This window comes from Astatotilapia calliptera, chromosome 12 (assembly GCF_964374335.1).
Source record: "Astatotilapia calliptera chromosome 12, fAstCal68.1, whole genome shotgun sequence".
Lineage (NCBI taxonomy): Eukaryota > Metazoa > Chordata > Actinopteri > Cichliformes > Cichlidae > Astatotilapia > Astatotilapia calliptera.
In genome coordinates this window covers 8,290,923-8,316,470 of record NC_137433.1, presented here as the reverse complement: position 1 = coordinate 8,316,470, position 25,548 = coordinate 8,290,923, and the positions used below count along the sequence as shown (strand labels likewise).

Sequence of the window (25,548 nt, the reverse complement as noted above, 5' to 3'; positions counted from 1 at the left end):
CAGAGGCAGTGTGACAGCAATGCAGTTGGGGCATTAGCTTACCGTGTATGGAAAACAACACGTTTTAGTAATCACGGAAGCAATATTTAATCTAGCTCTCTGACAAGAGACTATAATGCAGGGAATTATATCAAAATTGCATAACTGTTTTAAAACAGTGTCCACGGTGTAGATTAGTGCTCCAACACTGGCATCATGGGTTCATAAAGCTGCAGGAGCAGATAGCTGCCGACTAATCTGCGCTAGCTCAAAACAATAGTAGAGGGAGATCCAAGCTCTCACTGCCTGGGTCTGAGAGGTAAAACGGATTATGCCTGGTACGCCCAACAACAGACCAAGCGAACACAAATGCATTATGCCACCAATTAATTATGGTGTAAAGCCACCGTCTGTATGGCATGCAAAAAGAGGTGAGCCGATCTGGGATCGTGCTGATGATAGGACCCTTCTTTTAAACCCATCCCTCACAGGAATCGTGGAAGGAGACAAACACCGGTATCAGCTAAGTGGTGCAGGCGGCAATGATCACAGAAAGGAGAGAGAGAGGAATTCTGAGAATACTGTCACACCTACACACAGTAAATCAAACTGCAAGCTGAGGAGAGAAAAAAAAAAAGGGATTCAGACTTAAGTGTGTGTTTTTACTAATCAGTGATGTGGTGCCTGGGGTTGCCAAATGTATTTGTCACTCAGGCTCATGCCATGAGTCTAGACTAAGAGTTTAGAGGCAGATCTGCAGATTGTTTTTTTTTCCCCACAAGGAAATAAGTGCCGTGTTTTTATTGCTGGTGCAATAAAGCAAGGGAATAAGTCACAAGATGTTATTTGGGCGACAAACTACTGCCTGGCCTGTAGTGGAAAAGCTCCGACTTGACTAGCCTGTGTTGAGGACAAGCTGTCATGCACTGGCTAGTGTGGTATAAATAAACAGTAAGTGCTCCCAAGCATACGAGGCACGGCCGCAAAGAGAGCTGTAAGCTGAGGTACGAGCCTTAAGAACAGATTAGGTAAAGCCTCTATTAGCAAGGGCTTCGAGATTCAGGGGCTGTTTACTTAAAAGCTTTGTCACACTGGAAGAAGGTTCCTGTATGGACAAAGCCGGCCCTGTTTAAGAAAAAAAAAAAATCATAAAGATACAGAATGGGCATGACATAACCTGACTGTTAAACATTTCAGGCAATAGCAGCGCTGACCACATTTACAAGCAATTGCCTGGAGGCTAGCTGGTAATCCCCCCCATTCCCCTCACATGCTGGACAATAACTTTTCTCAGTGCCAGTGGAGTGAACAAGCCATGCAGCTCAACAGGAAAGAGCCTGCTGTCCTCCAGTAATGATAATAATAGCAGTAATAATAAATTCTGGGGTTGATTTGCCTGCACGATCAAGACTGGAGCTGTCTGTTCAAACACAGATACAAATGAACCTCTGGCTGCCAGTAAACACACACACGCTAACACACACACTTACACTCTCCACTTCGTGGTGGGGGGGGGGGGGGGGGGAGCGAAGCAGCCCGCTCATTTACCCAGTGAAGAAAAATGTTTTGTTAAAAATAATAAGCTAATAATATAACATTAAGCTGCCACCGCCCTGAGAGTGGCTTCTTATTAGAGGCTGCCTGGCCTAATTAGCATTAATGTTTGATGAACTCTTCAAAACTACACACACACAGACGCAGGGCCGCTACTGCACCGCATCAACACCCACAGCCTGGCAGGACAACAAACGACTCAAGAAACAAAGACGCGACTATCTGCCATCCTGCCCACTGAGGATAATGTTTTGGACAGTGATATGAGCCGGCGTCTCGAATATGTTCGCTATTGTTTCAAAATCCACACAATGGGAGAGGATTGAATTACAAAGATGCGGCTGGGCAGAGATGAATGGAGTGCACTGTGGCTGCATGAATTGTCAAGTCCACTTCAGATTGCTCTAATTATCAGTGAATGCATTACCCTTCACGAGCTAAACAGGCACAGCCTGGGTTTTTAATTTCCCGTCTCAGTCACTCGATCAAGTGGGGTGGTAGTTGCATCCGCTGCCCCTGTGGCCTGTCTGATTTTATTTTAGGTGCAGGGTCAGATTTATCACGGAGCAATAATCGAGTTCGATACGCATCAAAAGTGACACGAATCTTTACGAAGGGCCAAATCTCAACTTCACTGAGGGTCTTGCGGCATCGCTCAGCTGTCAGACCCGACTCTGAGGGACGAAATACCAGGTCAAAGGAAGTTAATTGAGCTTAACTGCTGACTTACACAACCAGAGGAGCATTAGTCTCAACAGGTCTATCAGTTAAGCCCTCTTACAGTCACAGGTTAGACGGTAGACTCAAACCCATAGCAGTGTTTTGTTTTTGTTACTTAAAATCTGCACTAATAAGAAACCGAGCCTCACTTCAATCTACAGTCCTTCTCTCCTCCCTGTCACTGTGATGCTCTCTCTCTCTCCACCATGTGGCTGGCCATGTTGGGAACATCACTGGGGAGATTCTTTCCACAATTAACTCACTCTCTCCCTTCTGGCTCACACTTCAGCATTCCAGTCCCCTGGCAGGACACTCTACTAGTGCCCTTGCAGACAGCGATGGAGGCTGCTTTGGCATTAAGAAGCAAGCGGTGGTGGTTACAGGGGTGGGGTTAGACTCTCTTTCTTTGGGGGGCTACCTCAGACTTTGCTATGCCTCAGCCATCATACAGGAGACACAACAGATGTTCGCCCAGTCTGTCCAATGAGCCTGGACGATGTAAGCGTGAAGGAATCCGTCTTGTTGTCGAGCTCCACTGGTAACCTGAGCAGACTTCGGGTATTCCCAAGAGAAGGCCTCATGATTTTAGAGTTCATTCATTTGAAATATCAAGGTGACCGGAGAGGACGGCTTCTCGGCTTTGATTTGTGCCAAGCTGCGATCACTGGCATAGGTACCAGTGGCCAAGTGTGAAAATAATACTTTTATGAAATCATGATCTTGACCTGATTCAGGTTCATCCACAGATATCTGAGCATCCCCCTGATAAAACTGAAAGGCTTATGAGACTGCAATAGTACACATTAGTATTCACACACGTACTGATGATAAGGTGAGACTTTAAGTGTATATGTCGCTTTATAAAGCGTGACTTGTGTGACCAGGTATAACCATTAAGTGCAACTCTGTCATGCAACAGCCCGAGTGTGTTTAAACAAAGTTTCTTCAAACGCTACAGGTGGTTTTCTGTACCAAACGTTAGCTTCCAGTCAAATCATGCATGATGCGCTGGTACTGTGAGAGACTCTCACCTTTTACGAGCCGTTCCGTTGTGGACTGTTTCTCCGGCTTGTCTTTATCCTTTCCTGACATGTTTCCACTGAACGCTAATGTGTCGGGGCTTAAATCTCGAACACTTCTCAGCCCGCTAGTCTCAGGACCAGCTAGCACCCAAGTCTGGCCGTCACCTCCGTCTTGACTTTCGGCTGGGGGGGTGGGGGGTCAGAGGCACTACTACTTTTATGTTCGCCCTCCCTAACGAACTGTGCAGACTAGAGAACGACAGAGGTCCAGCTTTTGTTGTGGTTTGACTAGCTAATAACGTAGCTAGCTCGCAGAAACATTAACACTAGCGAATAACTATAGCACAAAGTAGGAATTTTGACACTGTCGTAGAAATACAATTAACGCAAACACTGACAAGCGCTTGATGGTCTATATTTGTCAAGTGCAGCAAATAATACCCGGTTGTTACCCAGAGGGAGGCTGCCGTTAGCAGCTAATCCGATTTAGTTACTCTTTTTCAGCTAGTTAGCCAGCTAACATCTTAACGTATTGGCAAGTCGGCGGACAGGCAAAGACAGCAGCGGAAGACTGGCGTTTCATCTTCAGTGTGCGGGGCGCTCGTTGAAGGAAACAGTGACAGCAGCACGCGAATCGCGATTATTCTGAATGCATAAAGAGCGCAAGTCCTCCCGAGATGCAGACAGCGTCTTGACAGAGTATCCTCCTCCACCTCCTCCTCCTCCTCGGATTAAACTCTAATCTGACAGTGAGTGAGGAGCAGCGGCGGGTTTCCTACAACATGGTGGAGCCCATATGACGTGACTATGGAAACGCAACACGTGATTTAAGGGTGCGTTCAAAACGACAAACCCACTTCTTCGTATTGTTCTGTTTTTTTAAAGTAACCCGCAGTTTGCTTGGTTGCTACATATAAGCGAATGGAGAGACTGCCACCAAATACCACGCCAGCTAATAACGAGTTACTATGTCAACCGTGACAATGTCTCCCTCTGGCGTTCTCCTTTGGATTGTCATTTTACTAACTGTCAATGAACGCTTCCTGTTTTATTGATTTCCAAGTTAACTAATGCAAAGTTCGATCGTATAACTGGGAAACTGGTCTTAGCTGATACTTTAGAATGTGTGATCTTATATAGAAAATTTATATATAAGAAAGGGTTTAGAATCTATAGGAAGACTTAAACATGTGAATGGTTGTTATTAAAATTTCCGATTACGAGGTAAAAGTAATCCTGTGAGCCAACTGCTCAGGCTTTAGACTGCTTTAATTGCTCAGCTCATACATTTTTTTTAAAAACCTGAATCCAAATTATGTCAAATTGAGGGGATATGCTTATTACGGTCATTTCAGAATCCCAGCTCTTGCTGTTCAGTACAGCAACTCTGCTCTACTATCCTGCTGTTTAGACCTTCTGTTTGTTAGAAGCAGCCAATTAGAAGAAAGCTGGCTTAAGAGAGGGTGGCTTAAAAATGCTTGTTTTTGTCAATGAATAAAGAGCCTCACCCATTTAAGATAGATAAGGATTATTTTATGAATCATGTAAAGCTAGCTAAGTAGATCCACTTTAGAGATTAATAATAATGTATACTTTATTGATCCTCATGGGGAAATTCCTCTCTGCATTTAACCCATTCACTAAGTGAAGCAAGGGGAGCAGTGTGTAGGGACGGTACCTTGCTCAGGGGTACCTCAGGGTAGCCGTTCAGTGGATTCGAAACCCCCGACCTTCCGATCATGGGGCCACCACTCTACCTACTGAGCTATCCCTTCCCTTTATTTATTTAGTACCCACAGAAGTGTAACTAAAGGGTCTCATGTTTTTTTTTTCTCAAGGAATAGCTTTGAATTCAGTAAAGGTGCACACTGTTGTGTTTCAGTGCACTTGCAGGTCCAACAAGAGACAAAGTAGGTTTTTCCATTGCATGGATTCAAAAACACCTCTTATTAATACACAACATTTATGATGTAGTAGCCTATTTAACCTAATCATATTGTAGTGGACAACCACTCTGCATGGACATATGTTTATATCAAATAAATGTAGAGTTGAATTTTAAAGACTGACAAAGCCTGGAGGCTTATTGCTCAAGAGCACTTTAAAGGAGTTAGACTTCTTTGTAATTCTTTTAAGGAAGGCATAAAGAAATGAGGGGTGGCTCAACAGTTATACTCTACAAATACATGAGCTGGGGGAAAAACAACTAAACTCTGGATTTCTGTATCTTAATCTAATTCACACTGCCATACAAAACAAAACAGAATTATATTCAGAACTGCTTTTCCCAGCCTGCACTGTGAGTAATTTACTCACTGTACTAAAAATAAATACAGCAGATTGTATAGAAATCTATCACAATTTCAAAGTTTTTCTTTGGACACTAGCCGCTTTTCAGTTGAGTCTTTGTATCTGACTAATTTTACAGGAATGTTTTTTTTGTTTTGTTTTGTTTGCTAAGCTACTTAACATTGACCCATGAATTCCAGCATAAAAAGGCACCAACCAAGGGATAGATCAAAGCTGTTTCTATGCACAATAGACAACAGACATAAAATAGCATTTTTGCTGCAACAAGGTGATTCCCAAAGAGCTATTAGCCTAAAACTAGAGGCATGGAGGACAAAAGAAGAAAGGGCAGGTTCAACAATCACGTACATCTGTTCAAAGAAGATTTGTACAAACTGTTTGTGCCATTTATGTTTGCACCTTTCGATAAATTGCTGCACCTACTTTGCAATTTCCTGGGAAAAAAAAATATAAGAAACGAGGGGTGGTTCGAGACTTTTGCACATGACTGTGCGAACTGTGGCACTGTTGCCCACATTAGAGGACGTTTTCATTGCATAACAACTATGGAACACTAGATGGCAGTCTTATTTCATTGTCAAAAAGTAACAGGTCTGTGAAACTCTTAGGAAGCTGTGGATTACAAAGAAAGCCCTGCAAAAAACGGATACAAAAAGAACAGATTTATTGAACTTGAAAATAGCATTAAATTCCACTTAAACATTCATTATAAGTAAATACCTACAACATTACACTGAAATTATCACCAATCACATATAAAACCATGGATGCAGAGGATCAGTTCGAACACAAAAAGCAGCTCAAGAGCTAAAAAAAAAAAAAAAAGAAAAAAAAAGAAAAAGGAAAAAAAAAAAGGTAGTATTAAATAGGAATCCTCAAAATGAACACAGAACAAAGGCCATGCACGAAAGAATTATCAGTTGTTAGTCGTTAGAAATGCTGGTTCATCGAGACGTTGATGCTTTAGCTTCTGCTTTTTCCTGCTGACATTTGCTTACATGTGAAGTTCAACCACATGAGACATGACACAAGTGATTGACGAGCCCTGTTATTTTACCAATTAAAGAGAAAAGGAAACACTAAATACAAAAACCAGTAAGATCCCTCCAGGCGTTGGAAGCAGAAATAAAAGCACCACTTGGCACAGAGCCTGGGGGAGTGTCCCGTCTCTCTGGCACATAAGTATGGGCTTTCTGCTACCGGTGAGAAAGCAAAAACAGTCAGGCTTTTTTTTTTTTTCTTTCTAAACTGTCTCGTGGAACAGAGAGTCAGCGGGAGAGGGAGGAGATAATGCTCAACCTGTTTTGTTTTCATTTTTCATGTTAATCTGAGGCTGGGGCGTAAGGTGGGGATTCTCTATGTGAACATAAAGAAACTTGGAGTAGTCAGCAAGACGTCATCAACGTCACTTCAAGTGTAGGCACTCGTGGCTCTTCAACAGTGCACAGCGACCGCAGTCAGGAGGAGAGGGGGAAAAAAAAATTGATTTTTTTTTCCAAAACAATTGCACCAGAATGTTTCTCCCAAACCAGGTTAACCTCTGCCTCCCATCAGCACACCTGGCTTGCATGTACATAAGAAGAGTGTTTCAGCTCAATATCACAAACAGATACGTTAGGAACGATGGTACATAACCCTACTGTTTACATAAAAAATAAAAATAAAATAAAAAAACTAACACAGAATGATGTGGGAAGTCTTTGGTGCTCAGTGTGACAGAAAACTGATGAGATCCAAAGAACTGTTGGCATCACTTCCAACCCCAACTGAGGGTGTTAACGACATAAAAGAGGAGTGTAGCACAGGAACCCACAAACAAACAAACAAAACAAACAACAACACACATCTTGAGTGTACTGTATGGCTATACACGAATCCTTCATTATGCGAGGCCACGCCGGCCTACTCGCTCTCTATTTCTTACAAGCTCAGCCTCCCATCGCCTTCCTCAACAACCCCTTTAAAAACTTGTGCCCTGAGATGGACCAGTCAGCCATTCTTTTACACGTGTCAGTCTATCCTGGCTATTATTAACATAACTCAGTACGCTATCATAAGAAGATGCTGAAATTCAAAGATTTCTATGTACCTTATGAATGTTTCCTATTTAGAAAAGAAAAAAAAGTCACAGCATAGATGCAGTTTTTGCCTGAATATTCTGGGAACTATTTTCATCTACACTGCACAGTAATTAGGGTCTCTCCTTGCTTGCATTGAAGGTATCAGTAAATTAGTGCTCTGCAGATGGAAATGACTAATTGAACCCTTTTTTTTTTTTTGAAAAATCATAAAAAGTTGAGGAACATGTTTGAGGAAAGGTGAGAAGATGGCTGGGAGACAGAAAGTGCTGATAAATGAGGAGTCCCAGCTCAGCAGCCTGCAGACTCACGCTGTCACCACAGCCTGCTGCGCTTCCCCTAAAGGTGCTCAGGCTGGACAAGAGTCGAAGACGAACTCGTCGTTTTGTTGTTGGAGGATTGTTGGTGAGAATGAGATGTGAGCGGGAATCCATAGAGGTTTATTGGAGATCTGCTTCGGCCGACCAGACCAGCCGGTGCAGGTCTGCTTTCTTGTGTTGTGTTTGGTCGTAATCCAAGAAGGCAGACAACACAGTTCCAGTTCCAGTAGTGACAACTTTTTTAAATTTACTGCATGATGAATCCAGGCTGTGGGGCCATCCGGGGTGGGGCCCTCTGAGGCAAAGCAGGGGGGTACTGAGAGAGGTAGCTGTTGGGGTAGCCAGAGGGGATGTTGGGGAAGGGTTGCCCTGTTCGGGGAGGAATGGGTGGGTATTGAGATGCTGGGTACGAGAAGGGAGGCTGTGGCTCAGCGGTTGGAGGTGGACTTAGAATTGGTGCTGGCTGGGATGGAGGTGGCGGTGGCTTCCTTCTGGGCTGAGCGAGGGGGGAAGAGGAGCTGCTGCCAGCCTCGCTGAGGAGAGAAGCAGCTCCGGAGATTTCCTGAGAGCGGGAGGGAGGGACTGACAGCTGGGGCAGCCGCTGGCCCTTCATCACCATCTCCTGCAGCTTCTCGATTTTAACCCGTCTCAGGTGGGCCAGCTTCCTCTTGTTCTGGTAGGCATCGATAAACAAATCCAGAGTCATCTCCCCATCCAGTAAAGAATCAGCCATGTTCTGTGGACAGAAGGGATTTGGAGCAGAGTTAGAGAGAGAATAAACAAGGTTAATCCAAAAATAAATAAATAAAAATGCTGAAAAAGTTTCCACTGAAATTACGCTGTCAGTGTGAATGGCTGCAATAAGAAAAGGGGTCTGAAAATTTATTTATTTATTTTTTTTTAAAAACGCACAAAATATTTGCACAAATTTTAGGGCTCTGGTGGGTCGAAGTTTCTAAAAGCAGAACGGGACTTCCTTCTTCCCGACTGTCACAAAGTGCATGCTGATAAGGGATCCTCTATTCCTGATACTGTGGGGTCTCTACCTGGCTAAAAAAAAAAAGTGTCTTGAGATAATGGCGTTTTGTGAACTGCTGCTACATGACTAAAGCTGAATTGATAAGACAGAGAGAGTGTCGACATGAGTCACACTGATAGGAATAGCAACGCGGGAGAATCACTCACTGTTGACGAATGTAACATTTAAAATGATTCATCTAATGGTGGGTTCTCTGCTCACTCACTTCCATTTGGTAAAATGTCACAAAAAGTGACAATTTTCCCACATAAACTGAGCGAACTAATTCAAATATCACTTCAACACTACACTACTAAACTATATTAACACTACTCATCAATGGCAGCTGCCTGCTCTCTATGTAGGTGAGGGACTGCATGCTTATATAAGAAGTCTGATATTTATCAGACACGTACAGAAGCACGAGTCTCATCTTTTCCACATCTACCACATTTACAGTATATATTTTATACTGACAACAGTCAGCGTACAGTTATTGACTGAAGAATCGAAGATGGAGCTAAATCATCGATCAGTGGGTTTGATATAATGTAGCTCTGTGTTTGATGCTAGAAGACGCAAACCTTTTAGAAACACCAAGTAAAACAACGTCTGCTACACTTAGAGTACTGAGTATAAACACTGGCAACCATACCAGTTTACGAGTAGTTTGTATTCTAATGTTTTTATCATACCAGGAAAAACAGCCGACGCACATCCTTGTTTCCAAATAAACTGGGACACTTTAAAAATGCTGTCAGGACCTGACGCCATACAGTGATATACTTTACTCTATCAACATTTGTGAAATGTGATGCTGCCATCCAAGTATCATTATTTTTAACAATACTTGCAACCAAAGAACTTCAGGTGCGTGCTCTTGGGAGCATAAAGGGTAAAAGACTTGCACAGCAGCTGATTTTAAGCAGCCAGTCAGTGCAGAGACTAGCAGAAGAAATGTCACATTCAAATATGATCTGTGATCACACGCTCTTAAAAAGAAGTTCAGCTGCACAAATCTGAGATTTAACTCCTGCGTAATTAGGCCATGACTGTTCATACCAAAAATCACTATCACGACCATGATTACCACAAATGTTTTTGTAGAGGAAGTTGTAGAGGAAGTTTTGTTTTGTTTTAGGCTGCCCAGATTTACAGTTATTCAAGCTGTGAAACCGATTGCATGTCCCTGACAAATTTATACTTAAGCAATTTGATTGATTTGGAGAATATGGCAAATAAATCCAGTGTGGGAAGTGCCTGGAATGTAGGAGGAAGTTTGTACTGACAAAGAATAGCTCAGAGTAGCTCATTAGAAACAAGCTCATGTTTGGGAACTTCACCACTGTTATTAAAATGTCAACTGAGAACAACTCGTAGCGAGCTACTGCAGAATGCGATTTACACCACACTGTATTGTTCAGTCTATATTTTACTGTTCCTTTGTGAGTTTAGATTTCTTATTAGCTGTAGCACTCCTGTTTTGTTTTGTATTTTTGTGACATGTTAAGGCCTATTTAGGGTTGTGTGGTACTGGTTCATGTTAGGAGTTTCTGTAAAGTTCAAAAATAAATGAGAAAACCACATGTTGGAATATTTTTAATGATAAGCACAGTTCTTACATGACTGTGTATAATCTGATGAAGAACACCTTAAAACACTGACGGGACAGGTAGCAGTCACCTCTATGTCAGCTATTCTGCTGCCCACATACTCTCCAACAGGGATCTTAGATATGAACAATGAAGCCTCTGTAGGAGAACACACCATCAACTAGAGCAGCAGGTATAAGAATTACTGACCGAGGATACATGAAGTCATCCGTGGTGACAGCTGAAGAATGCTTACCTCTGTTTCCTCCTCTATTTTGGCTCCTTCTGCCTGAAGCAGGGCCAGCAGAATATCCAGAGAGGTGTTTCCTGACTTGTGGTCTGTTGAAGAGGAAGACAGAGGAACGACAAAGATTACTGTGCTGGGCCTGAACTGGGAGGAGGCGCGGTCGCTGTTGGCAGCAGTCAGTCAGAGTTAACCGTGCTTGTTGTATAACCGGAATTGTTTTCCACAATGTAAGAAAGCAAATACAGGTAGCAAGTCAAACCCATAATTCTCTCATCTCTTGTGAGCTCTCTGATGTAAGTGAAGTAGTAGAGCTGTTCACAATCCTTCAGGCATTTGAGTCACGGGATGATTACGTAGTGTTTACACACTGCTCAAAGGAACACAAATGTATTCTCAAACCAAGGAGCTCATAAAAAGACATCGCTTTAAACATGAATGTTCTGGCATTAAAAGGTTTCAATGAGCCTGTTACACAAAGCTGAGGCGGGACGTGTGAATGCTGCCAGTCAGTGTCCGGAGACTGCCACTTCCAAACCGTCAGAGCACGTCTGTTTGCGGTGAACTTGCAAAGCTCAACTGAGTCAACTGAAACTGCCCTGGTGTCTCCAAGGAGGAGCACAGTTTTGTTTGTGTTTCTATGCAGGGATGAAAGTCTACACCAGCTGGAGCTGGGACTGCATCCTGACGGTGAGACCAAGAACACCAAACTACTCTCCATCTACACACAGTCCAGTCTAACCTGATGAGCTCTTCTGGACAAATAAATCAAGATTTCGAGCTGATATAGAGCAACACTGGTAAACATCCATGCTAGAAAGCTACCTGTAGCTCAAAAGTGCAAACATTAACATGCTGCCCCTTGACAGCTGGAACAGACTCCATCTACTGGTCTAAGGAAGCTTGATTTCAAGAGAAAAATCCAGTACAGGTTGGCTCATTGGTGGTACTGAACAGCAGGCGTTCTTTGTTCTGATTGGTTACATTCTGACTGTATCTAAGGCAGAGACAGACTAGCTGTAGAGCTTCAAAAACGCTGCCATCGCTTGAAAAGTCCAAGACATTTTAAAGACAATCCGCGTGTCCCTTCATTAATATATTACATTACATATATTATTACATATATTATCATTATTATAACAACAAGCTTGGGTTCCCCAAAAGGAATTGCTAAAGCACCTAATCCTACCCCCTCATCTCAGTCTGGTCCCACTTTCCCTGGCAGCACCACTCTAAGATTTCCCAGCTGTCTGAGCGTGTGCTTCCTCCCACATGAGACTAAGCACGCCAAGTTGTGTTCCAAGGCCACAGTCAAAGTCTCATGCAGCTTTTCTGGTGTATTAGTTCCGAATGTTGGGTCTTTTATTAAGGGAAACGGAAAACGAAGGAAGTTAGTGGTAACCTTTTTAATCAGTATGGGCGAACGCTGGGATAAAGAAGCTTCATTAAACGAATCCAAAGGTTGTGTGGAAAACATGACAGATAGTGAAGGCTTTTTCAGACACACCTTGTTAATAGTCTTGATAATTACACAGTGGGTGATTGTAGTTACCTGAACTACTGTCTAACCCTTTTAAACACTAACGCCGAAATGTACCAACACATGTTGTCCTTGTTGTGATCAGATCACATTTAACACACTAGCTGAGGACTTGAATACTAGCACAATGAGATTTAGCTTGACAGAGTACACAAGAGCACACACACACACACACACACACACACACACACACACACACACACACACACACACACACACACACACACACACACACAATGACGGTTTTAGTTAATGATCAACTTTAGATAAAAGCTGCAGCCTGGCTGCTTGTCATCTCATCAAGAAATAACACAATCTGTGAACAACTTTAACCCTTTGAGTACAAAAACCTTAAATAATGGACAGTATTTGATGCTCGTCTTTACCACACGTGATGCTAAAGTGTGACAAGGTCATAAAACAGCCTTCTACGCTGAGTTTAAGTTTATTCTGTTAAGACTAAGACAAAAACATTCTTAGTGTATGTATCTTGTTTCAGATATTTCTTTCCACCCATGTTCAACAATTACTATAAGTTAAATCACTTGTCGCTAAACAGGTCAAGGTTAACCACTATAGCCTATATTGCTTTCTCTTTATGCGGGATGTGAGAAAGAAACTGAGCGCTCACTTTCTTTGCACTTTTTTATGATCATCATCTGCATCATATGTGCCAAATGCTGGAGACTTTTGATCCCACCATTAAGTTGCTGATAGAAGATCCCTTCTTATTCTTTTAGGCCACTACAATGATAATGGACAATCATGGAAACAGACTTACAAAATTCATCATTTCCACTGACTTTGTGAAGAACAGACCATCTCTACCTTTATTACCTACGGCAAACTTTCAGGAAATATAAGACAACGTAAAACTTTATTTTTCTTGAATTTAATTTCAGCCTATGGAAGCCCCGTGTTTAGAGGTCAGATTTTCCTGGAAATCCAAAATGCTGCCCTTAGATTCCAAAAAACAAAAAACTCCCTGGCCGGGGCTTCATGCTTGACACAAAGCCTTTTTCCGGGGTGAACTCCCATCTCTTATTGTTTCCACCTCGCTCCCATAACAAGGCAGATTCTCAGGCAGATCAGCGCACAAAGCTCCAATTCTCTGACTCAGTGGAGAATTGGGTGAACACAACACCAGTCTGGGCCTAGAGATCATGGGACGGCCATTTAGTAAATGAATCCACATCAACTTCTGCTGTGAATATGTGAAAAGGGGGAGTTGTTGGCCTGCCTGCCTGCCTCTCTCTCTCTCTCTCTCATCCTTCCAACTTCCACACTCCCTCCCACCCACTGTGGCTGTTTTATAGCAGCTTGCCTGGCAGCACAATGCTCCACTGAGGGCTGGCGTCCTCAAAGGCAGTGGATAGTGGTGATAGAAAAGAGGGGGAGTGCCTACTGGACAGTAAAGGGTAAAGCAGAGGCCATATAATTTCTGGAGAAAAAGAGAGGAAATGAGGGAGAGCTGGTGTTTGACAATATGCAAACGAGCGCACAACAAGCTACTGTACGTCTAATCTCCCATCTGGGTCAAATGACTGTTTCTCTCAGCTCTGAGCATCGCTGTCCCTCCCCAGCTACTCTCCAGTAAATCCACATCTAGGACAACTACTACATGGCAGGTGGGGGTGGGGGACACTGGGTAACCTACATCTGACAAAAGCCACTTCATGCTGGCAAACAAAATCACAAGGTCACAAAAACACACTGGATTGGTATAATATCAGTCCAAGCACCAAGAAGAGAGCTTAAAATATTTGACGCCGATAACACGTAACAAGGAAAAAGATTCTTGAGAACTAAAATTTATTTAACGGAACTTCATTTTCACAACACAGAAATCTCCCGTTGACTGTGACAACCTTTGAAAGCTGTGAGAGCCTGTCTTTCCAGCAGAGACGGAGCCAAAGTCAAACTTTTATCAGAGCACAAGAGGAATAAATGACTTGCATTCTATTCTGAGTGAGCTGCTTAGCAACCGTTGCGTCACCAAGGTCACAAACATCGTCACGCCGTCTTCTTCACATGCTGAAGTGCTGTGAAGGTATGCCGGTGAGGGACGCTACAAGCCTGTAACACTTTCATGAGTTTCTCAACCTGAGCTGCAGTTACATGTTGAACAGCACTTCTGGGAACAAGGCTGCTGAGGCCTTCTACAGTAAATGTGACAACTGGTCAAACAGGTCTCTTGAGTGTGTGTTCATGTACACAAACAGAAGAAACAATGAGGAACAAAGGCTATGTACCACATCACCTTCCTAGCAACAGGAAACTGCTATCACCTTTAGTTTCTTAGGGTTTCCTCACCAATTATGACCATACTGTGTGTTCTGCAGCACACCCATAATGATATGTTGATTACATCAAACAGGTAGTGTAAAAACTATAACAGAAGCTGTTTTTGACTGGATCACAGATAGAATCACGTCAGGACACTGAAATAATAATAAACCCTAAAACAATCCTAAACAGGTCTTAAAAATACCCCAGACATTTTCATAATCAACAGTGACTATGAAATGACAGTTGTGTTGTGACTGGTTACTTAAGTCTCACGTAAATAGGAAGACTGATTTAAAAAACAAAAAAAAAAACAAAAAAAAAAACAAAAAAAAAACACACAACAAAACAAAGCAGAAACTTAGAGAGAACTTTGGCACTTACACGGGTAAAAACAAAGTAAGATTAACTAAGCATTTCCACCACTAGATCAGTAAGTAACCAAAACCATCTCCTCATTCGCCAATTAGGGTTTTAAAAAAAAGAAAAGTGATCCATTCCTCGCCTCCGTCATCAAAGCTTAGAGATGGGTGATGGGGACGTTGACCACTGGCACTATGACCACTTCAATTTTTTTTTTTTTAACTCAAATGTTAAAAAATGTGAAGGAAATAAAAATAACTGATTTCACTACTAATCATGAATAGAACAAAATATATTAAAAAGATTAAATAAGGTCCCCTGTTTATCATTTGCAGTCTGAGACAGAGTAGCTCAGGCATGACTTGCTTCCGTTTCTAAATGCAAACAGAAACGTTCACTCTGTTCAGAAATGATGTGAAGGCCTTGTGCACAGATATTTAAATGTACTTACTGTTAGGATGTTAATATGTGAGAGTAAACTTGTTTTCCCCACAGTGTACTACAATAATGCAACAAGGAGTTTAAAAAGCACAGCTGCGATTAGCAACACACCCTGTGTGTGTGTGCCTTTTCCGTTTCAGGCTGTTCCCTTGAGCATTTCTGCAAGTATCACTTCTCAGTGACTTCACGGATAACAGTGTTCAAATTTCCTTTGGACGTTAAAAATTCAAGACAAACCGTTCAATAAAAAATGCCTCTAAAACTCTCTCTCCACACTGCTGCTGCCGTACCTAAGGTGGACTTGCGGAGTTGATAGGATTCAAAGCCCTCCTGCAGACTGCTGTAGCACTTGATGAGCTGCTCTTTCTTGTGCTCCAGTCTGGGCTGCAGGGCAAGGTTTTGCTCTGCCAGGGTTCGGTTGTTGCCCAGTGTCCTCTCCTTGTTCTGCTGGACTTCTTGGATCTACAAAACAAGAAATAAGTGTTATTAGTATCTGTCTTGAGAAAATGTCCTTTTTCAACACTGAACGCCGATATAATCATCAATAATTAAAATGTTTGGTTAGAGGAATCTCCTACAAACATCTGCACATGTTTAGAAAGACAAATTCTGGCCATGAAAACCCAAACTTCATCTGCCTTGATCCACACCAAATATTCAGTATTTTTAAACGTCTTTAACCAAGCAGCAACATACATGAAAAACAATCTATATAAACAAAAAAGAAAGTCCTGAAAGGCCTTGCTCAAAGCTATCGTTTGTCATTTTGGATATTTTCCATCTAAAAAGAAAAATATCATAATTGGTCAAATTTATTATTATCTCTTTTATTGGGACAGCTGTTGAACATAACAGTAGTTTGCCTTTTTACATTTTCTTTGCTGTCACATTTTAACTTATAATTGAAAAATAAAGAAGACAGAAAAAAAGAGAAAAGAAAAGAAGAAAAAAAACAAAAACACCCCCCCCCCCCCAAAAAAAACAACAACAAACAAACAAAAATTAGAGACCAATACTGGCAAATATCTTTACAGTCCCAAAAGATGTGGAAATGGTTAGCTCCATCTCCCCCACATCTCCAACATTTATCACCAATTCCTCGATATCTTTGTTGAGCAGGGGTAATGAAAAATCTCATAATGCTTTTCCAGCAAAATTCACGCCAAACATTAGACCCAGTGGTAGCCCACTGTATCTTGCATGCGTGAGCCCAACACTTCTCAGTAATTGTCAAATTACCCTCCTTTTCACACTTCACTTTAATATACAGAGCGCTGTCGTTTTTACACCGCCGGATGCTGTTATATAATTTAGAAATAATTTTACTTTGCACTTCAGAATTGGTCAAATTTAAACTCTTTAAAGTTTCGAGTAGAGCAGCAGACAACAAAAACAATATAAAGAGAGGAAGCACGGACCTTCCTAACTGGTACACTTTATTAGCAAACAATGAGCCTGACGTGAGGACACGACTGATTTGTCATGGCAGGAAACCTGCAGGTCAAATCATGTTCTGGGCTCCATTCCATTCAGGTGTGTAAACACCTGTTTCCTGATGACTCACTTGCATTACATTAAGCACTGACTACGGAACTGTGCAAAAGTCTTGAGGTAGCCTCATTTCTTTATATTTTGCTTGGAAAATGGGGAACGGGTGCAGAGATTTATTGATACGTGCCAGCTTGCATGGATATACAGTATGTAAGACAGAAACAGAGTTTGTACAATTCCAATATAATAGAAATTCTCCTCATTTCTATTCTTCAGAAATAATTCCCTGGGCTCCTTGGTGGATATTCCAAAGGCATTCGTTGAACGTTGGCTGGCTGTTTTTCCATTTGGGGCTTTTTTCGATTCAGGTATGTTTTTACTGCAGTAGAAAAAGGAGAAACCAGAGCAGCAATTTATTGCTGAAGACTGGTAGTGTTCTATTGTGTGGTCTTCTATCCAGGTATGCGTTTATTGCATTGTTGTGTTTGTACATGTTCCCAGACACTTTTCAGATTCTTTTACACAGTGACTCGAATTCTTAGATTTTTCTGTGCTCGAAATTCTATTAGTTTTGAGACGATCCCAACACCACTGGCTGAATTGCAGCCCAAACAAAGACAGAGCATGACAGTTAGCTGTAGACATTGACTGTTATATCTAAAAAAAAAAAAAAAAAATTTATTTGGATTTACAATTAAGAGTAGTTTCTTGAGAGCTACCCTTCCACTGAGACCATTTCTAATGAGACTTCAGGGCAGAGTAGATGGATCAGTTGAAGGGCCAGATGCATCTCTCAGGGCTTACCTCCCCATTTCTGGCAATACTGTTCACCTGATTTTTTTTTTCTTTTAATTAATAGCTATTTAGGAATTAAATTCAATTTTATTTATAAAGTGCCAAATCACAACAACAGTCGCCTCAAGGCACTTTATGTTGTAAGACATGCATACAGAGAAAAATCCAACATATATCATATGACGCCCTATGAGCAAGCACTTTGGTGACAGTGGGAAAGAAGAATTCCCTTTTAACAGGAAGAAACCTCCAGCAGAACCAGGCACAGAATCACCTTGCTGGGAAATAATTACTATTTTATGCCTGTTAAACTGTGTTATATTTAGCATTTTTCAAAGATTAAGCTAAAGAAATGGGAATAAATTATACCATATTTTTCAGACTATAAGGTGCACTTAAAATCCTTAAATTTTCTCAAAAATTGACAGTGCGCTCATAATCCACCTTATGGTCTGAAAAATACAGTTGTGTTTTTGTGGGAGGCTGCTTGTAATGAAGTGCATGAAGATTACATTTAAAATGTGTTCTTTGCCAAGTTATCCGTTGTGTGCAGACGAGTTAAAATGTTTTGGTGTGTGATAAGTAGCTCAACAAAATGTTTTTTTGAAAATGCTCAAGGACTGGACTGAAAATGAGTGCAAAAGCAGTCCAAAGAAAAATACCCTGCAAGAAAAACATAAAGAAACAAGAGGTGGCTCAGACCTTTGCACAGTCCTGTGTACACCTACAATCAAACCAGTTGTTTTTTAATAATAGTGCAAAATTTTACAAAATGACAAGAAGATAATTTAGATAGGAAAGAAACGATTCCATTTGTAATTCTAAATCCAAGATATGAAGGATTTCCTTTTTTTCCACATTAATGTTAGTGCACACACTTGACAATTTTATCAGAATATACTGTCATATCAATGCTAATACAATTAATAATACAACTAACAACAGTTTTGTTTTCAAATATCATGCCAAAAATGTTTCAGTCTTTAAATTTTCAGTCTATGAAATAAAATAAAAAAAGTGCAGAAAAAAAAAATACCTGTAACAATTCTGAAGAATCTTAAGTGACATCTTCAAATATGTTTGGCTGCAAGACCAAAGGCTTTCTCTTCTGTACAAATGTAACAAAGAACAGCTAGGACTTTTATATGAGTGGCAATTTGCAAAGGTTTTGTTTTATTAGTATCTTACATAAATGTTCCCACACATAGGTGCACATTTTGTTTTTTTACATTGTTGCTCAACAGATCGTCGTAATTCTGAAAACACTTGATACAAGAAATCTTAAAGAAATTATTAACTCATGAACTGTTACAAACAGTCGACAAAAGAGACAAAAATCAGGCTTTTAAATGACTGAAAGTGTAACAGTTGCCAACGACCCTAGAATAAAACACAAGCAAGTCAAAATGCTTTTTGCTCTCTATTCTGCTCAGTGTGGGAAAGTAGAACAGAATAATTGAAAATTAGACTGCAGAATATATTTATTACCGTACCCACTTTTAACCACAACATGCACAGTGGGCAGGAAGCAATGACTATATAAGCTTCTCTACCTGGAAAAATCCGTGAATGAGCTCATATGACTGTTGGTAATACTCCAAAAAAAAAAAACCAAAACATCTACTACTTGTGCAGTCTTAGCTAGAGGACCAAAACAAAGACGTGAGACAAAAATGCTGGCGGCACAGAAGCAATTTGTACCGTGCTGATGTTTGGAGTGATGTGTATTATTACAGAGTGACTTGACTCACAATGCAGCAACTTATGATTCAATGTTAATATCACATGCATACATGCATATATGAGAGAGAGAGATGATGATACAATGTCATCTTTTTTTTCACTGTGGAAAACTCCATCCACGACTGTTTTTAAATGACGAGTTGTTGAATAATTGGTGGAGTATTACATCAACACAAATATGAACTGAAACAATGGAGACAAATGGGATAAACAACATGTTACAGTTGGAACAGCGGGGGATTAAAGAAGAAAAAAAAATCTCTTGTGCCTTCTCTGATGACTCATTTCACACATCCAACATGTTCTATGTACAAACTCAACTAGGACTGGGCGAGAACACAGGAAAACTCTAAAAATACTCCACAGCGCAGGCCAGGCTTATGGAATAGTTTCTAAAAGTAGTCAGTGGTTGGACTGAATGAGGGGAGGCAACATTTTATGCAGTAAAAGCAGCTAAACAAGTCTACTATAACTACAATTTGCACCGTCACATCTCCAGGTGACTGGTCTTACTACTGGAAGATCTGATTTGCTCATTCATTACGGCCCCACTAGTGATGCAGAGCTTTAAAATAGCATCTATAACTGCAGGCTTGTTCTGTCAGAGCAAAACCATATTATTGTTTACTTGCGGAAATGCTCTACATCGCAGCCCACCCTCCTGAAATAATGACAACGAATGTAGGTCAAGCGCTTGCCTGGATGGACCACAGACCTGAACTTTGGAGAGATGCTGAAATAACCACAACTGAATTCAGGTCACTGTAACGCAGCACTCACAAAAACATGAAAAAAAAACAAAACAAACTAGAATCACATCTTGCATCGGTTATGGAAGTGAGAAATAAAATTATGAAGTCTGAAACTGCAGACTGGCTGCAGAGTTCTCAAGTGGAAAGGTGAAGAGTTCAGGCTCTTTCGAACCATGGGTCAGAAGGATTCCACTTAGAGAAGAGGAACAATTGTGTACAACGTAGAAATGACACTGTAGTGCAAATGCAGTCCAGTACAGTTCTGCATGGACTCTTGAAACAACATCACACTGTCTGAACGTTTAGACACAGCAAAACTGATTTGGTATAAAAGTCTAAAGACTCAACTGTTCAGTTATTTCTAGTAATCAGGATTCTTAGGTTGCTGGCACAAAAAGGGGAATTATATGGTCGATAACAAGTACTGTAGATCCAAACACTAGTGTGGAAGATGCATCCTGCATTTAAGATGCTATTCCAACGCCTCAGTCCTTTCTTGTTGTTTGAGATAAAGTGAAAGGTTTTACTGAAGGAGATTCTCATCAAAGATATGTAGCAAACTAGCAAATCTAGTGTTGGGACACTAGATTTGTCCCAACACTAGATTTGCAATGTCAGGTGCATGATATTGACCATGCACCTGACATTGCATGGTCAATATCAGATGCTACAAGTCAAAGTAGTAGTACCAAAGTCTTAATTCTCTCGTTACTGTTACTGAGCTAGCTAACCTAGCACTGTTTTCCTTGCTCTTCAACAACATGATCAAAAGGATGAGCCCCGGCTTTCCTTTGTCATCATTACAAAAAAAAAAAAAATGATTATGTACACTCCCCAACTAAACAAACCTTGAGCAAGACACTTTCCTGTTTACTGAAGGTCTCAAAATAATAAAAAAAAAAAACATCTTTATCTTAGCTGGCTTCAAAATGGACAGTAAAATAAGCATTTAAAAAGCCCATCAGGAAATGTTTTATAGAAGTGCTTAATTCTTAACCCTTAGATACAGTTTGGGTTAAATTTGACTACATATGGTGCTCAACAGGAGAAGTAGAGGTCAGACAGAGGGTCGGGGGGGGGGGGGGACCTTGACACATAGGCACAGTCCACCTGCAATGTAACCAAATAATCTCAAAATAAACAAACTAGAATCCTTTTACTGTGAACTAACAGAGTAAAGGTGAGGTTGGGAGGAACATAAGGTTATACAACCACCTGAGCTGCCATTTTAGTGAGCCTGGGAAAACTGCACGTCCCACACACGCGAGGTTTCCTGCCACTGCTTTGGAATGCAAAGACTAGTTTATAATAAGCTGTGTTCTAATTGTTGAATAATATTTGTAAATACAGATGGCATGGATTTTTCATGTTTTAGGTAAAACAACACATGATGTAGTGTGAGATGTTTTTCTCCAAAATGAACATAGAAAAACCTTAAGAAAATATTCTCTGTCTGCACACTGAAAACAATAATTAAGGAGTAATTGTCCATTTATTATTGTCAGATGGGCTTTTTATACATTCTTAAGATAGCTTTGGCTCTTTGGTCAGCATTTCTTTTAAACGTGCTTATAAATAAAATGCCTTGACTTGTAATGGAGAGAATACCTTACATTGTATGGTTAATTACTTTAGAATACCCTTGTATCCCACCAATTTCTGATATTCCAGGTTTGACGGATGCTCGTGCTACATAAGTTAGCTGCTAGGTCTTCACTGACACCATGACATGTTACTGGCATCAAAACTTGAAAATGTTTGATTACACCTCCAAATAACAGACTACAACCTTCACCAGCACAATTCCTGGATTAGTGAAGGTCTTAAAAGATAAGCCACATTAATCTTAATTCAAAACAGACAGCATAATGGAAAGCTGGCTCTTCGCCAACACCATCAACAGGATTGGTATTCGTATAATTTGTGTCATTAAGAAAGCAAGTCAATGTCTGATTACACCCACAACCACACAGACCTTGAAGTGATACTTCCTGGTTTACACAATGGACAGCATAATAGAAAGTCTAAATATGCTGAAACATCAGTGAGAATTATCAAAAAAACAACAACTGGGTAATCAACATCCTAGCAGCCTAGTGAAGCGTATCTGCAATTCTTAGTCGTTCAAAAACAGGACGCACTGAAACTAAACAAATTCACAAAAGGGCTATTTGCATTATTCAAATGCCAACACAGCCAGTGTGTTTTTTACAGAACAAGAAGATTGTTGCTTACAGAAAAGCGTACAGTGCCTCTCAGCACTCTCATGTTTCATTCAGTGCCTTATGACACCTACTGCCTTTGTTCTTATCCACTGTACTGTGAGCAAAAAACTTCCCAGACAGTTTCAAGTGTGGTTCAGGCATGTTTTTAAGTGTCCCATTCTCTTAAATATCTCTTGCAATCTTATGACTAACACAAGTCAACAGCTGCAGTGTCATTCCTGTTCCTCCCTCTCTGTAACCTATGGGACTTGGGAAAACGAAACCATAGAGACAATCAGACAGGGTGTGGATGAAAAACAGGAGCGACAACACAAAAGACCAACTCACAGCTCAGCATTCATCCAAATGCCAAAGGCCTGTAGTCTTGCGTCTTGTAGTCGAGCTGAAACTGTCATTATGTTGATATACAGAAGCTTGTGCTCGAGTTTCTCAGCTCTGTGAATAGAGGCTTTTCATCACCTCTCAGGCAGCGAGTCATTATTGCGCAAAAAAAACTAAGCTAAAATTAGACAACACCTCAGCGTCATGACAACAGACAAGAAATTCCCAAGTCCTGACAATATGCATTTAATGTTTGTGATAAACAGTCAGGTCCAAGCTGTTGGGTGAAAAGCAGAGGTGTGAAGTGTTTCCTCTGGATTTAGCACTTGGTAGGGAAACGTTCCAGCAGCTGTGGTGGGCAGGGGTACAGTTAATCTACTTATATAATACACTGTATTGGCTACTCAGGAGTACAATTGAGTACAATTAAAATTATATTCAGTGCCAAAATTAAACTCATATTCACAATAATTAATAAATAATTATGATCTTGTAATAAAATGTATATGAATAAGAAGGGTGACCAATTTGACTTTAACTATTTTAAGTATATTTAATGCCAATTTTGTTTGCATTACTTAAGTAGGATTGTGGCTTTTACATAAGAAACCATAAATAATGTTACCTAGACTTGCTTTCTACGCTTTTTAAAATTTTAATCTGATTATCCATCCTTCCTGGAGAGGGAGTGGTGGTGGGGGAGTCTTGTTTTGGGGTCATTTTTTCCCCAATGCTCCCCTATTGAAATATCCTGGAAACGCCCCTGGTGGCGGGGCTGATTCAGCAGGAGAACATAAGGGAAGATTAAAACCCTCAGTGGAAGAGACGGTTTTAGAAAGAGAAGCAGCAGCCGCAAGGGAAATAATCAAAAGGGCAAATCCTGTATAAAATGCTAATCTTTTAGCCTTTCGTCTTAATATGCCAAATATCTGTCTGCGCTTTAACCATTCTGGGCAGCATGGCTGTAATCGTTGTGCGTATGGGGGGGGGAGAAGTGGGGCTTATCAGAAAGACAGACTTATGACACCGTGAAAAGAAACTGCTGAGTCCTTGTGCTGCTGGAGCAGAGCCAGGCAGTCAATATATGAACCAAAATGTAACGATTAAGTCGTACTCTTGCATGTGATTACTACAAAAGATTGACAGGCTTTGTTATCTGGGAAACGAAAGGTTTGTGGAGAAGCTATGTCGAAACCTTGGAACTCCGTAGCGTTAAAACTTAAGACAATGCTCCGGCCCGTTGTTAACCCTGTTTTGGGCTACGAGACGTGTAAGTTCGCTTGACAACACACGTTTAACATTAAATCCTCACCGCGACCAGAAACAGCCATTTCCAGTAACTGAACCCAGCGAGTGTTGGGAAAGCACAACAAAGGCTTGAGGGAAAAAAACACAGACACAGTGGCCGAGAAAGGGGAGTCAGTAGCTAACACTGGACTACAAAAGATTTACATACCTCGTCCATCTCCTGTACCATTTTTGTGAGCTTCTCGTCGTCCTCAAGAATTTCGTTGAGCTGAACCAACGTGTACCCGCTCAACTTGTTGAAAAAACTAGACATTTTAGCTGCTGTTGTGTGTTTCTCCTCCGCTGTGGTCCCTCTCTTCTCGCCTCAAATTGTGACAGCTGACTGAGCTTCCCTTACAGGAAGTAGAGAGAATACAGGCCTAGTGCCGCCTTCAGGTGCTGTCAGAAATATTGCTTTCGATGGGAAAATGAACCAATAGTGTACGATCCAACGAGGCAGGAGTGTCAAACTCATTCCGAGTTCATAGGCCACAAACCAAAATTACATTTCTTTATGATTTTAGCAACATACAGAGGTTATAGACTGCACGTAAAAGATGGGTACGTAATAGTTTAGATTTGATTTGTGTGGCTTGAATTGACGGAATTAAATGTAAGGTAGTAAGCTAGCAATCTTCCTTATTAAAATGTACCCGAAAACTGCATGGTGCAATGCAGACAGACATCTATCAGTTAAAGCTAAGACTGATAAAATACTAGAGTTTCATTGACTTTTAGAGAAAACCCTCATATGGTCATTACAGGAACTGCACTTGTTGGTAAATCCACCAATATCATTGTCACTATCAACATCTTCACCTTCATTACTATATTAATAAAATCAGTATTATTGTTAATACTATTATTTCGAAATACTGTATGTAATTAGTGTAAAAGTAATTCACGCTGTCTCAACATGTTCACTCTCTTTAACCAAGGCCTTTAAACACAGCTACATGTGAACTATTATGCTTGAGAATAGATTTATAAGTCAAAGTCACTTCACAAACAGCAGGTGGGCAGGACTTATAAGCTCACAACCAGAGCTGTATGCCTGTGATGACCATATTGGGGATATCCATTCTCAGTGACAACGTACAGTGCTAGAGCAAAGAATCTGTCTGAAGTATCAGAAGCCATTTTTGACCCACAGGGATTACTTATATATACAGTGACTTCATTATTTGAAACTTTGTTCATGTTCAATAAGAACATCAACTATTAAACATAAATATTTATTTGTAATGTGTTTATTTGTAATGTTTTATTTTTGAAGTACAAAAATAACATGAAATGTTGAAAGTGACAAAAAAACCAACGTAAAAGACCATTAAAAACCATTTTAAAAATACGCATTTAGATTACAATATATATAGTGTAATCAAAAATGGTATAGGAGATGGACGAGGTATGTAAATCTTTACCCCTATATATTGTATTTTTTTTTAATGTGAGAACAGGAGCATG

At 40.7% G+C, this 25,548-nt stretch overlaps 2 protein-coding genes across 4 annotated transcripts in view; both read right to left on the bottom strand.

The window, feature by feature from the left end:
- Positions 1 to 4,020, bottom strand: part of ppp3cca (protein phosphatase 3, catalytic subunit, gamma isozyme, a) — a 32,637-nt gene extending 28,617 nt beyond the window's left edge. For all 3 annotated transcript variants that reach the window (XM_026187063.2, XM_026187064.2, XM_026187065.2), the window contains exon 1: positions 3,285 to 4,020. In XM_026187063.2, coding sequence (XP_026042848.1) covers positions 3,285 to 3,345 — 61 coding nt within the window. In that variant the 5' untranslated portion in view covers positions 3,346 to 4,020. The remainder of the gene's footprint in view (positions 1 to 3,284) is intronic.
- A 2,212-nt stretch (positions 4,021 to 6,232) lies between these two features.
- On the bottom strand, positions 6,233 to 24,458 carry vps37ba (VPS37B subunit of ESCRT-I a). Its single transcript, XM_026186796.2, has 4 exons — positions 24,251 to 24,458; positions 15,758 to 15,929; positions 10,850 to 10,932; positions 6,233 to 8,719 (listed from the first exon to the last, which is right to left on the bottom strand). The coding sequence occupies exons 1-4, from the start codon at positions 24,353 to 24,355 to the stop codon at positions 8,231 to 8,233; spliced, it is 849 nt and encodes a 282-aa protein (XP_026042581.1). The 5' UTR covers positions 24,356 to 24,458; the 3' UTR covers positions 6,233 to 8,230.
- Between the last annotated feature and the right edge of the window lie 1,090 nt (positions 24,459 to 25,548).